Genomic DNA, 13,475 nt, shown 5'->3' with positions numbered 1-13,475 from the left:
ATGAGTTTCCTCTAAATAATCCAGTGGTGTGCTCTGCTATTTTTGTTGTGGTCATAATTTAATGTAGACTTTATTTGAAGGATATTTATCAAAGAAATTTAGCAGGAGCAAAGCTACAGCAAATGATAATAACAATCACAGAAAAATAATGAAATAACATCAGTTATACTTGTCTAATTAACCTACTCTGAGCTAATGCTTTTCATATCTTTGGAAGGAAAGAGACTGGTGAGGAGACGGGCACTGTAGATGTGTTTATCTCAGTGATTCGTGTTAAAGAAAATAATCCAGGAGGAAAGCAATGGATTCCTTCTGAAAAATTCAACATTTGATGAGCAGAGAAAAATCCAATTGAAAGAGTGTCCAATACGAGGACATCAAGTCTGTATTAAAAGTCCAGTCCTTTAAAATTGACAATCCCAATTTAAATAAGGTATGGATTGGGACTCTAATTGTCCCATTCATGGTTCTTATGGGTCTGAAAAAGTCTAAGTAGAAACAGGACATAAACAGTACAATGTTTTGGTATCCATCCTGACCTCCCAAAGCAATTTTTCACTTTACATTTTTCATTTTCTTCTTTACCATGTGTTTAAGTAAGCAGAGGTTGCTGTCAGAATGAAACAGAATTATGGATCCCAATAAACTGTTTGCAGAAAAAGCCTCTGGACTCACGTGCATACAAGGACAGTGTCTAAAGTATTGGAAGACAATACTACAAACGTGTTATTGCAATATTGTTGTTACTAAATGCTATTTCTGTGGCTGTGATCAGCTCCAATAGCGGGATTTGTCTCGGTGTGACAGCAAAATTCAACCCTTTAGCAAGGATTGCTTTCGCCATCTTACAATGCTGTGATTGTAGCCATTCCCCAACTCTCTGTGAATGGTACTCATGGCCATTGATCAGTGGTCTTTGATCAGTGGGTTTTGGTCAGTGGTTGTTGATCAATGGTCATGAGAATTTGCATAATTAAGTTTAAGGAGCTGACCTTATAGCCCATTGTTCCTTCAGTGGGCTGGTTTCAGTCATTATGCAAATGTACTGTTTATAAGATTTGGGAAAACCTGCAGTCAGCTGAGACTGATGAAGTCACTTGGATGAATGATGAAACGTTTCTCCCACAAAACGCTACGTCCACATGAACAGAATCAACTTTTTGGAGATTTACTTTCCTGGATGATTGAGAATGCATCAAGATGTTTTAAACTGGTAAATTATGAGTCATATAAAACTGTAAGACACTCCAGAGGGTCATCAATATGGCCCAAATAATCATTGGACATCCTCTTCCCTCCCTGAAGGACCTGTACAGCACTCGCTGTATCAAGAGGGGACACAGCATCCTACGGGACGGTACACACCCAAGACACCGGGTGTTTAAGCTGCTGCCGTCTGGCAGGAGGTTCAGGCTGCTGAGGTCACGGACAATCAGACTGAAGGACAGCTTTTACAACAGTGCAATAGCCCTAATCAATGCAAATAGCTGTCCTGACTGGCTACCTCCCTGGACTTTTTGGGGGGGGAGGTAACAACGGTAACAACAATAATAATATTTATATTTATAACAAGGTGCAATATTAATTAATGTGCAATAATAACAGTGTGCAATACACATACACTTCTTCTTCTTTTTTTAAGTTAATATACTGTGTTGTGTTGTTTGTGTTGCATTGTAATGTGTTATATCGTGTCGTGTTGTGTTATATGTAGTGCCAACGTAGGACAGTTTTCCAATTTCATTGTACTACTGTACTATGTATGACTGTGCAATGACAATAAAGAGTTATCTTATCTTGTCTTATCTTGTCTTATCTTATCTTATAGAGCCCTGTCCAAGCCCAGTTATCAATATTTTGTGCCATTGTCACAAGCAGTTGGTTGATGTTGCTGTTGTAGATGGTGACCAAGTCAGTGAAGTGTTCTCTGCAGTAACTTTGAGCTCAGTCCAGGTCATCAGTTGGTTCACAAAGTGCTATTCTCTGGAGTGGGGAGGAAGAGTGAAAAGTCCTTCTGAGAACAATGAGACCATAATCTTTTTATTTGTGAAACTGGCTTGTAGATGAATCAATAACAAATGCAAATCTCCAAAACAATCTGAGTAGTCATACTGTATAAATTCAAAGAGTGGTGGGAAATGAAGTTAAGCATTTTACTTTTACTTCCTGCATTTTCAGTGAATTTTTGTCAGAGAGTGACAAAGCCTGGAGCTTCAAAATCTGTGAGATGTCGGCTTTCAGCACCCAACAGCGTATCCACATACGTGGCTTTGGTTGATTTGCTGTTTTAGCTGTTGTTGAAATAGTTTCGTAAGCTTTAGCCTGAGATTCTGATGTTTCTGGCAAATTAGATTGTATTTAAAAATCAATTCAGGATTTAATTAATCGATATCGCCTTATTCAAACTCAAATCGATTTGAATTGGGATTGATTGATTCTTTAATCCCACCCCTAAAATACACCATCATTATGAGATTTGTTAAGAATAAACGTAAAAATGGTAGTGGTGGGCGGATTGATCCAAATATCAATTGTATTGATACCTGGTTGGCATCGGTATCGGATTGATACTAGCCCGGTGAGACTGATTCTTTACTTTAAGTTCTGCTCTTGTTTGCAATGCTGTGGTTTCGGCAAGAACAAAAAAGCCAGGTCACCAGACTTGCTGCTCCTCTGTCAGCGCAGAAAAGGCACACCTTGCTTTGCCGTCACCTGTGTCGTGTCCAGTGGGGTGGCCCGGGGGGGCACAGGCCACCCCCACAACCAGACTGGCCACCCCAGGTGCCACCCCGAAGCTAAAACAATAAAAGTCAATGAAATATCAAATATACGATTATGTTTTCACAGTGAAGATCAGATATCCGAGTGTAAGTGAATGCAGCATCGCTCACTGTGAGCGTCATGTTAGCAAAGGTAGGAGAGCCAAGCACGAAAGACGGCACCGCAAAAAACAATTTTTCGGCAAAAGATTAACAGTTTAACATAGCTGGACTGGCCATCGAGCATACCGAGCATTTGCCAGGTGGGCTGACGACTTATTTTTATTTTATTTTTTTGTAACGGCATGAACAATGAGAGGTGGTGGATTGGCCAGCTACTGGCCGATGTGTAAAGATAACTCAGTTGTTTGGTGGTGGCTGTGGCGGAGCTTCCACAGAGGCAGCAGGTGGATGAGGGAAGGCCAGGCAGGAGGAGGAGAGACCCGAGGCAGCCGCCAGTCCAAGTGTCAGGTGAACTGAACTTCAGGTAAGAAGTTATGATCTGCAGTCTATCTGGGTCAGATATAAACTAAGTTTAGGTGGAGTTTATTTTTGTTGTGCTGACTTTTTACAGTCAGTTACAATAACTCGTACTGCGTGCTAGCTAGCATGACGGAGTTTCTATTCAGCTGGGTGGGTGCTGTGATGTTGCTGATAGTGAACTTTATTTTATTTATAAGTTTCGTTAGTAGAGTTGCCAACAGCTCCTTAAAAAATGGAATGATCCCTCATTCAGAGAAAATATTACATGTTTGGTATTGACCTGTTGCTACTACAATCATGAAACTGATCAATGATCAGCTGATCGGTTTTTCTCTCTTGTTTGTTTATCGTCCACTTTGCGCCAGAAAGAGGAAACCAGCAGATGTAGCGCTAAACAACAGCAGCACCTTTAAGCTTGATCAGCTGTTGTTAGAATTTATTTAATATTAATTTCTAGTATCAACTGATGTTTGCTGGAGCCACAGCTGTAAAAGCTGCTGTGCGTGATGGAAACATGAAGATGAAACCAGGAGATGTCCTTACTGAATCATCAGAGCTGAAAAGGTGATGGAGAAACAGGTTTACCTTTTAGGTAACATGAATGAGTTGAAGGGAAGTTATGAACTGTTTCTGAGAAACAAATAACACCAGGATCCCTTTTCTATGTAGCTGACAGCTGGTACTCCATTACTGACAGCAGATCCTAATGAAAAAGTACTGATGTGTTCTGTAAGGAAGTGGACTCCCTTACTACATTTATTTGTATTATATTCTCTGTATAGCACTTTAGAGCACACCTTTCACTTTATTAAAAGCACCTTATCAAGCACTTTATTTAGCATTGCACTTTAAGCATGGATTTGCACAGTAAAACATTTGCACACAAGAAGTTTAAATATTTATTGATTATTTATTGGGAATTTTAAAATCAGTTGGTAGCCTTGTTTCAGATCCTGCACAGCTGCTCCTCATCAAGGAATGTGGTGGTTGTCTGTCAGGAAAGAAGAATGGTGATTGAGATTGTGATTAAGGTTTACCAGTAAGGAAAACTAATGCAAATGTGTGTGTGAAATCTAGGAATAAAAGTGGTGCAAATAAGTGTTGGAAGATAATGATTACTCACCTTTCTTGCCTGTGTCATCTTCAGGGTGTTTGGGGAAATGTTTCCCCGGGGGTCCAGACACCATTTAAAGGTTCCGGGAGAGACCATTGGTAAAGAGAGTGTGGTGAATCTTTTTGTGCTTGGGTTTCTGGGTTTTTATAATATTGGGTTTGGTGTAACATTAAAGTGTGAAATATTTATTAATATGAAAATGTGAAATGTATTTATGTATTTATTTATTATAGTTGATATATTGTATACTGTGGTGGAAGGTTGGGATTTAAGAATTTACCTAAGAGTGGAATAATGGTTAAGTCGGTGACAGCTGAACATATTTAAGGCTGCCGTTTGTCATTAGAAGAGAAGCGCGATAATTTAATTGTTGTAAGGAGAGATGTGTCGTGAATAAATACTTTGTTCCACTACACTTGGCTTCATCCATCTCACTGTGTTTCCAGCCGCTAAGGGCTGCCCTGTTACATGTTCATTAAAGAACTTCAAAGTGATTGATGGAATCAGTCCAATGTACAGCAGGAGAGTTTGAAGCATCACAACAACAATCACACAAAGTTCAAAGTGTAGAAAAACACAAAGTTAAATATATGAAGCCAGAATCCAAAGTCAAACAGCTTCTGACTCAATATCACCATCATTCATCACAAATTCATTTTGTCCATGAAAGAAAAAAAAATGTGAAGAGTTGAACTAAGAAAGGAGGTCCTGTTCAAACAGCACAAACACACATGAAGACAAAGCTTTGTGTTTGTCAAACTGAACACATGTGACACTTTCTCACAGCTGAGTGTGTTCCAGTTTGTGAGCAGCACAAACACAATCAGAGTTTGCCTCTGTCAGCTTTCAGTGAGTCACATTTAGTGTGTGCAGCCAAACATGATGGCAGACTGCCACAGATCACTTCTACCATCACTTTCTTTATTACTTCCCAAGTCATAAATCCCCATTTTATTGGGGCTCATAAATCACTCGTATTGACATAAGGGATATTATCCTCTTTCCTCATCCTACTGGTTTATGTTAATTGGTTACTGAATCGAGTTTTAATGAGTCACTCACCAAAGAGAATCGAGTTTCTTGAGTCATTTGAGTCACCGAGTCAGTTGACCAGAGAGTGCAAAAATGTATATTTTTACTCAAACTTAATTTGTTTATCTTTTAATGTAAATCCTACTGCTAAGATGAATGATTGTAAAAGAAAACAACTATTTTCTTTAGAGCAAAAAAGAACAAAAAAATTCTAAAGGGAACATTTATTAATTTTTATTTTATTTGTATTTTCCTTCAATGTGTCAAATATATATTTTCTCATCTAAATGTCCACTGAGCTGTGAGCCAGGGGGCGATGAAGTGCCTTAACATTGGTTGCCAACCAAGAAGAAGAAGAAGAAGCTGTGAGCCAGGAGGGAGGGGGTGAATCAGTGGGCGTTTATCAATATGTGTATGTCTGTGAAGGTTCTCAGTCATCCAGGTCATCGTAGTCAAAGGAGTTTGTAAAGAAAAGCGTCTGGACTTCTTTAACACTAGAAGTCCCAGAGAAGAGCCATTTGGCTTTTCTACCTATAAAACCCGCCGTCGAGCCAAATGGCTGGTAGGCTTTTAGCTAATATCCTTAATCACCTGTGAACAGCTGCTTTTGTTATGTAAATAAGGTGGGGCCATGCTGAACCACTTGGAGTGGTTAGTTTCCTGAGCCACAAGGAAACTTGTGTTTCAGTTTGCCTTCTTAGGGAGAAATCAACACACATGGGTGTATTTCCTTTGTTGCTGAGATTTATTGATAAAAACAGTACAAAAAAACAAAAAAACAACCATTTGTACACATATTTACAACTAGCAATAAAAAGTGAGTGAGTACATTTCAATCACTCACAATCCTGGCACTGCCATGGTATCTGTAGTCTGCATTTACCACATGTGTATCTGTAGCAGTGGACCACCAGGAAGTCCACCCGTCTTTCCTGCGTCCCGGTGCATGCTTGATACAGCACATGTGCATTCAGTGCTGCCATGTTAATCATGTTATAGAACACGGCAACTGGCCAGCGCCGTGTTCCTCTGCGGATCGTGTACTTCCGCACCATCTGGTCCATCACATCCACGCCACACTTTGTGGTGTTGTAAAGGGTGACAGGTGCTTGAAGACGTTTCACCTCTCGTCCGAGAAGCTTCTTCAGTTCTAGGGTCAAATGGCCGAGAGTCCCAGATTTAAACCAAGTGGGAGTATCCCCCCAAAGAGGGACAAAGGACCCCCTGGTGATCCTCTAATCACATGAGCCAAGGTGTGAAAGTGGGTGTGTGTCCCAATCAATCAGCCAGGGTTTCGGGTGTGCTCATTGTGAAACCTGGCCCCACCTTGTCTTTTGAATTCCTGAGGTCAGATGGCCCAGGATGTGAGTTGGCCTTAAGGCGTCTGGGAAGGGATCTCAAAACTGGATTATAGATGGCAGACAGTTGGTGTCGTAAACCACCGCCTCTGTTCAAAGATGGTTGCTCACAGTGGACATAGATGGCCTCTTTCACTCCTCTTTCAAACCATCTGTCCTCTCTGTCCAAAATGTGAACACTGGCATCCTCAGAATAGTGACCTTTATCCTTAAGATGCAGATGAACTGCTGAGTCTTGTCCTGTGGAGGTGGCTCTTCTATGTTGTGCCATGCGCTTGTGAAGTGGCTGTTTGGTCTCTCCAATGTAGAGGTCTGGGCATTCCTCGCTGCACTGTACAGCATATACCACGTTGTTAAGTCTGTGTTTTGGAGTTTTGTCTTTCGGGTGAACCGGTTTCTGTCTGAGTGTGTTGCTGGGTCTGAAGTACACTGGGATGTCGTGCTTGGAGAAAACTCTCCTGAGTTTCTCTGATACACCGGCTACATAAGGGATGACAACGTTGTTGCGTCTGTCTTTCTTATCCTCCCTCGCTGGTGTCTGATCTTCTTTTCTGTGCCTCTTTGTTGACTTTAAGAACGCCCAATTAGGATAACCACATGTTTTAAGTGCTTCCTTTACATGTGTGTGTTCCTTCTTTTTTCCCTTCAGGCTTAGAGGGAACATGTTCTGCCCGGTGGTGTAGGGTCCTGATTACTCCCAGTTTGTGTTCCAGAGGGTGATGGGAGTCAAAGAGGAGGTACTGGTCCGTGTGTGTGGGCTTCCGGTAAACTTCGATGTTGAGGTTGCCATTCTCTTCAATGTGCACGGCGCAGTCCAGGAAAGGCGAGCAGTTGTCCTTTGTGTCTTCCCTGGTGAACTTGATGTTCTTATCCACAGCGTTAATGTGCGCAGTGAAGGATTCCACTTCTCGTGTCTTGATTTTGACCCAGGTGTCATCTACATATCTGTACCAGTGGCTGGGTACTCTTCCTTTGAAAGAGCCAAGAGCCTTCCTTTCTACTTCCTCCATGTAAAGGTTGGCTACAATAGGTGATACGGGGGAGCCCATGGCACAGCCATGTTTTTGTCTGTAGAAGCCTTCGTTGTATTTGAAGTATGTTGTGGTAAGGCAGAGGTCTAACAGTGTGCAGATCCGATTGGGTGTGAAGTTGGTCCTGTCTTCCAAGGAGCTGTCTTCTTGTAGTCATTTTCTGACAGTCTCCACTGCCTCCGTGGTGGGTATGCAAGTGAAGAGAGAGACTACATCAAAGAACACCATGGTTTCATCTGGATCCAGGGTAAGTTTCTGGACCTTGTCGGTGAAGTCGGTGGAGTTCTTGATGTGGTGTGGGGTGTTCCCCACAAGAGGTGCTAGGATGGTAGCCAGGTGTTTAGCAATGTTATCAGTGGCTGAGTTTATGCTACTGACTATGGGTCTGAGTGGGATCCCTTCCTTGTGGATTTTAGGAAGTCCATAAATGCAGGGTATGGCATCCCCTGGATAAAGGCGGTGATATGTAATGCGGTCAATGATTTTGTCCTTTTCGAGGTCTTGAAGGCAAGCTATAACTTTCTTTTTGTAGCTGTTTTCTGTGGCTGTGATGAGGTCCACTATAGGCAGCTGTTGCGGAGAAATGGCGAAATTGAGTCCTTTGGCTAAAACACTCTTTTCAGGTTCAGTGAGATTCCGGTCTGAAAAGTTCTTCACCCATTTCTCCCGACTGTCTTCAGGTGTGTTTTCTTTTCTGAGTAGTGTGGGTTCAGACTGAGGAGTGTGGGTTTTTGAAAGCAAGTTGTGAAATTTCTCGCGTTGTCTTTCTTTTCCTTTAGAGTGTCAACTGTCTGCCATCTATAATCCAGTTTTGAGTTCCCTCCCAGCACGCCTTAACGCCCACTCACATCCTGGGCCATCTGACCTCAGGAATTCACATGACAAGGTGGGGCCAGGTTTCACAATGAGCACACCCGAAACCCTGGCTGATTAGGTCCCACACCCGCTTTCACACCTTGGCTCATGTGATTAGAGGATCACCAGGGGGTCCTTTGTCCCTCTTTGGGGGGATACTCCCACTTGGTTTAAATCTGGGACTCTCGGCCATTTGACCCTAGAACTGAAGAAGCTTCTCGGATGAGAGGTGAAACGTCTTCAAGCAACTTAAAGAAGTCCAGACGCTTTTCTTTGCAAACTCCTTTGATCAATATGCGTACTTGTGCGTACTTGCGTTCTCGTGTACTCGTGATACGTCATCAGTCGGAGACCAAGTACTGTTCCAATTCGTACGCATCAAGCCGAGAACGCGAAAAAGTCCCGGATGTGTTCTCGATCCGCCCGTTTTATCGAGCATGCATCGGTGTGGACTTGGGACAGCTATATATCCCAGAATTCATTTCATCCAAAACTCAACAGCGGACTCCCGGCACATTTTCAACCCCCCCTGCTCGCGGACTTCTCACTACTCAGGTTAAAGAAACTCCAGCAGCTGTATATAGTATTGAGTGTCCACTAGAATAGAAATAAAAGCGTTCTAACATCTCACCTGCTTGTTTTTATTAAGGTATGTACACGTATGTACATGTACACTATTTTTATTAATAGAGGTTTCACTACTGAGGTTACAAATGATATATAAGTCACTTACATCACTTCTAAATGTTAATGTTTGGTTTATTTCTGTGTTTTATTTGTTCCTTAGTAAACCGGCTTGGCTGTGATTAAAGTTAAGCTTCATAACATGTTACTCACAGTTAAATTAAGAGGGGGGCAGTAAAAACTCCGGACCTGTGACATCATCACGTACGCAGGTGTTCCAATTGTACATATCGTGAGTCCGTGCTCGTGTTCTCGACGGGTACGTCCTCCCGTTCGTTCTCGGCGAGTACGTACTGTGAAATATACTCGACTATAATTTCTATTAATGTTGTTATTCAAGTCCAGATATTTACAAATCAATGCTTATTTTCCATGACCTACTTCTGTATGTTTGTGTAGTAAACATTTGTCACACTGCTCTTATCTGCATGTTACCACACAGCTAAACTGTGTGTGTGTGTGTATGTACACACTGAGCAGAGGTGGAGAACAGTTAAGATCATGACTACTGTGAAGCAACCTCTGTTATCATCGCCATGCCGGGAATGTACTGAGTTAACATCTGATGACATTTGCCCTCAATACATCAGCCATAAAAATACAGGCTCTGAAATGTACTCTGAATAAAATGTAAGTCTCTGGAGGATGTTTCTCCCAGCTGTTGTGCAAAGCTAAATTAACCTTGTTCTATATTAATGCATAATGTTAGTATATTGCTGCAGAGGTGTGGTCCATGGCTCAGCTGCAGGGGAGGTGGGCCAGTGCCAGGGAGATTAGAGGAACAGGTGAAGGTGATCCATCTAATAAGGTTTTCCTTCTATTTCAGAATGAGGGTCTGGTTGTTTGGCAGAAATGGTCCGTTATGAATGTAAAAAATTGTGAATATTTCAGCATTGTGGTAGATGAGATGAAGGGTGTTACGGAACAAGAGCAGATTTCATTTGGACTTAGTTCCTTTTATAATTGAACCATCAAGAGGAGTTTTCTCCATTCTGAATCTGCTGGGAGACTGGCTGCAGTGCAACTCGAAAAGACTGTCTACTTATTGAAATTGAAATAAGTTGAAATTCTTTGAATAAATCTAAGCATCATCATCTTAAATGCAAATTTATCTCCAGTACACTTGATGTAACCTAACACTGAGTATGAGAGCACAGCCACTGTGCAACAGCCAAAAATTTTAATTCATCACATTACTGCAGACTAACCTGTTTATCGTGGACAAAACTACCCAATATTTTCATTCAACTTTTTATTTTGTTTTTCATTCAACACAAACTTTGTATAGCAAGGTTTTTTGCCGAATGTTTCACAAAATAGAAACACGTAATGTATCAAAGCACGTCATATGCAAATCCAATACGTTATTAACATTTTGTAGTTAAGTGCCCCAGTACACATTTATCAAACTTTGCTAACGAGAAGCAAAAGCTGCTCAAAGTGATAACTAAAATCTGCTTTTATGCCTTTTTCAACACATTTGTACATACATTTACATTTATATTTGTCAAAGTCACACCCCAGATAGCAAGACGACATTGAATCTATGTTGATTTTTCATCCAAACCGTCGTATATGGTCGGGGTTGAAATGCCAATGTTGTAACAACATTGAAATACTGTGGTAAACCGACGGTCTTACTATAGGGACGTTGTAACAATGTTGATTTACCGTTGTTTTTTTGTCATTGATATTTCATCTATTTGTAGTCGACCAGGTGACAACAACAACGTCGAGAAAACGTCTATTTATAGTTGACGATCATTCGGCTCCGGTCACCATCAAAAACCATCGGTTTTTAGTTGAGCATTAAATTGCATTGCAACTGATCGGGTATAAAGTACCAGAGAAAGTAGATTTATTGTTCATTTGTTATCAATGACTTGGTATAGTTCACCAGCTTTAAAAAATCGTGTCTACGTGCAATTTATGTATAGTTTATGTATAGTTGACCGGGAAATTAAAGCAGCGATCACTTGGACTATTCCGCAGCACCCCTCTCACAGTGGTACATCCGCCCAGGTATTCATTGTCTTGTACAGTAGAGCGGGACATTTGATTTACTCTCAACGGAATTGACCGGAGAAGGCATCAGTTCATGCACTGCACTGGCCTGCACCACGATTAGTATAAGGTAAGAATGAATTATTTTTTTCTACTCGTTATTTCCATGTTTGCATTTTAATAACAGTAAAAAACTCGTTAATGTTGTACATTAACAAGTTTTTTACTGTTATTGACGTTGCTCCCATAAAATGGGGGAGCCCGAAATTGTGTCTACTTCTTACAATCCGGCAACAAATAAATTGCGCTGTGAACAAAGTATATCAACAAAGAAAACATTTTCGTTTCACAATTTCTTCGTTATATCCCCTTACAAAGCTAGCTTTAACGCTTCGAGGTTTCCTTTTCTTCTTGCCGTCGCCTCGGCGCTTGAACCAGACTTTCGCTCTGTTGTTGCTTAGTACTACAAAAAATTCTAAATCTGTGATATATGATTGATAACCGTAATGGTAATTGTATAAATGTGTTCAAGGACTTTGATACTTTTAATGATTGGAGAGCACTCGCTTCAATTCACACTCATTTCAAACTTTACGTTGCACGCTCACCGACCAATTGCGTTTGCACCTTTCGTCCACACGTAAACAGCGTTTTTGGTCACTGAAAATCTAGATTTCTAAAAACGCCTGCCAGGGTGGATATTTTCAAAAACTCCGTTTTTGCATTTATGTGTGGACGAGAAAAACTGAGGAAACGCAGCGTCAAAGGTCTGCGCCAATTTTGACGTCACACTGTGCGCCACGTTTTTGTCTCGGTGCCATGAATTCCTACAATGGCAGCCTTAGACAAAATACTGTTAATTTTAGTATATTCAGTGTTTAAATGCTTACATATACACACACTGTAACTGTCCCTTCACACATAGGACTAAGTGAACACTGTGATACGTCTGACCTTCAGTCCGAAGCTGAAACTCAGACCAGTCATAAAAGAAAGCACTAGTAAAACTTTTTTTATTCACAAACATATCTTTGATTGTTAAGAATTTATAATCTTGTCTTTTGTACATATCTGTGATGCCTGAATACTGCAATATAACCACATAATATAGTCCAAAAAATGTAAGTTTGGCTTTCCTTTTTTAAAAAAATGCAAAGCCAAACTTACACTTTTTGGACTATATTATGTGTACATGACTTCAAAAATTCATTGTATACTGCACCTTCTTGCACATCTCCGTTTCCTGTGTGTTTGTTATTATAAATCAAACTGTAACTTTAGGAAAAAATATGTAATTAGCACATTTGTAATTACTTCAGAACTTTTTCTACTTATTTCTTTAGACCAAATCCCCTGTACACATAAAGTGACTCAGAGGATGAGCAGCCCACAAAAAACGGTTTCCCCAGGCACCTCGAGTGAAAATACCAGGTAATAAAATAATGTCCAGTGTCTGTGTACATATCTGTGTGTGACACATGGAAACTTTTTGGACAAGTTGTCTGTATTCTTAAATACTTAAAAAAATTTCTCTTTTTCTAAACAGCCCTCACCACTCCGCAGTCTTCCCCCCAGCCCACTGACAGCAGGCATCATAATGCCCCTCCCAGCTTCCGGCACCTTTCACCACTCTGGCAGAACACTCCAAACAACATGGCTTTGCGATCTCCCCAGCATGCAGAGTCTGATGTCAAGGCCTTCCCTATAGATGGTATGCTTTTAAAATTGTTTTAAAGCTGAATCACAATATCATTGTGTTCTTATCTTCAAAACACCAGTTTATACTCCTGAATGTCATCTTGTTGTGATTTGTTTTTCTGTAGATTCCAGAGACTCTGTGAGGCCACTATTACAAGGCAAGTTCTAACATCTTGGAATTTCAGATTTTCCATGGTATAAATGGTAAATTGCCTATATTTGTACAGCGCTTTAACTAGTCCCTAAGGACCCCAAAGCGCTTTACACATTCAGTCATCCACCCATTCACACACACATTCACGCACTGGTGATGGCAAGCTACATATACAAATATATATATGTGACAGGCAAAAACTATCAAACACTTTTAGCAGTTAAAACAACTAATACTTGAATGCAGAATGTTACACCATCACTTATTGTTTTTGTTTGTGTGTGTGTGTGTGTATTTTTGTCC

At 40.7% G+C, this 13,475-nt stretch overlaps 1 protein-coding gene across 1 annotated transcript in view; it reads left to right on the top strand.

Annotated features, from left to right (window-relative positions):
• Positions 1 to 13,187, top strand: part of LOC134646760 (scavenger receptor cysteine-rich type 1 protein M130-like) — a 39,842-nt gene extending 26,655 nt beyond the window's left edge. The window contains exons 7-8 of the mRNA XM_065469968.1: positions 12,867 to 13,031; positions 13,144 to 13,187. Of these exons, the coding sequence (XP_065326040.1) occupies positions 12,867 to 13,031; positions 13,144 to 13,187 (209 nt within the window). The remainder of the gene's footprint in view (positions 1 to 12,866; positions 13,032 to 13,143) is intronic.
• Positions 13,188 to 13,475: the final 288 nt, after the last annotated feature.

The sequence above is a fragment of the Pelmatolapia mariae genome, linkage group LG3_W (assembly GCF_036321145.2).
Source record: "Pelmatolapia mariae isolate MD_Pm_ZW linkage group LG3_W, Pm_UMD_F_2, whole genome shotgun sequence".
Taxonomy (NCBI): Eukaryota; Metazoa; Chordata; class Actinopteri; order Cichliformes; family Cichlidae; genus Pelmatolapia; species Pelmatolapia mariae.
Note: the sequence above shows the minus strand (reverse complement) of the source record. Positions and strands in the feature narration are given on the sequence as shown.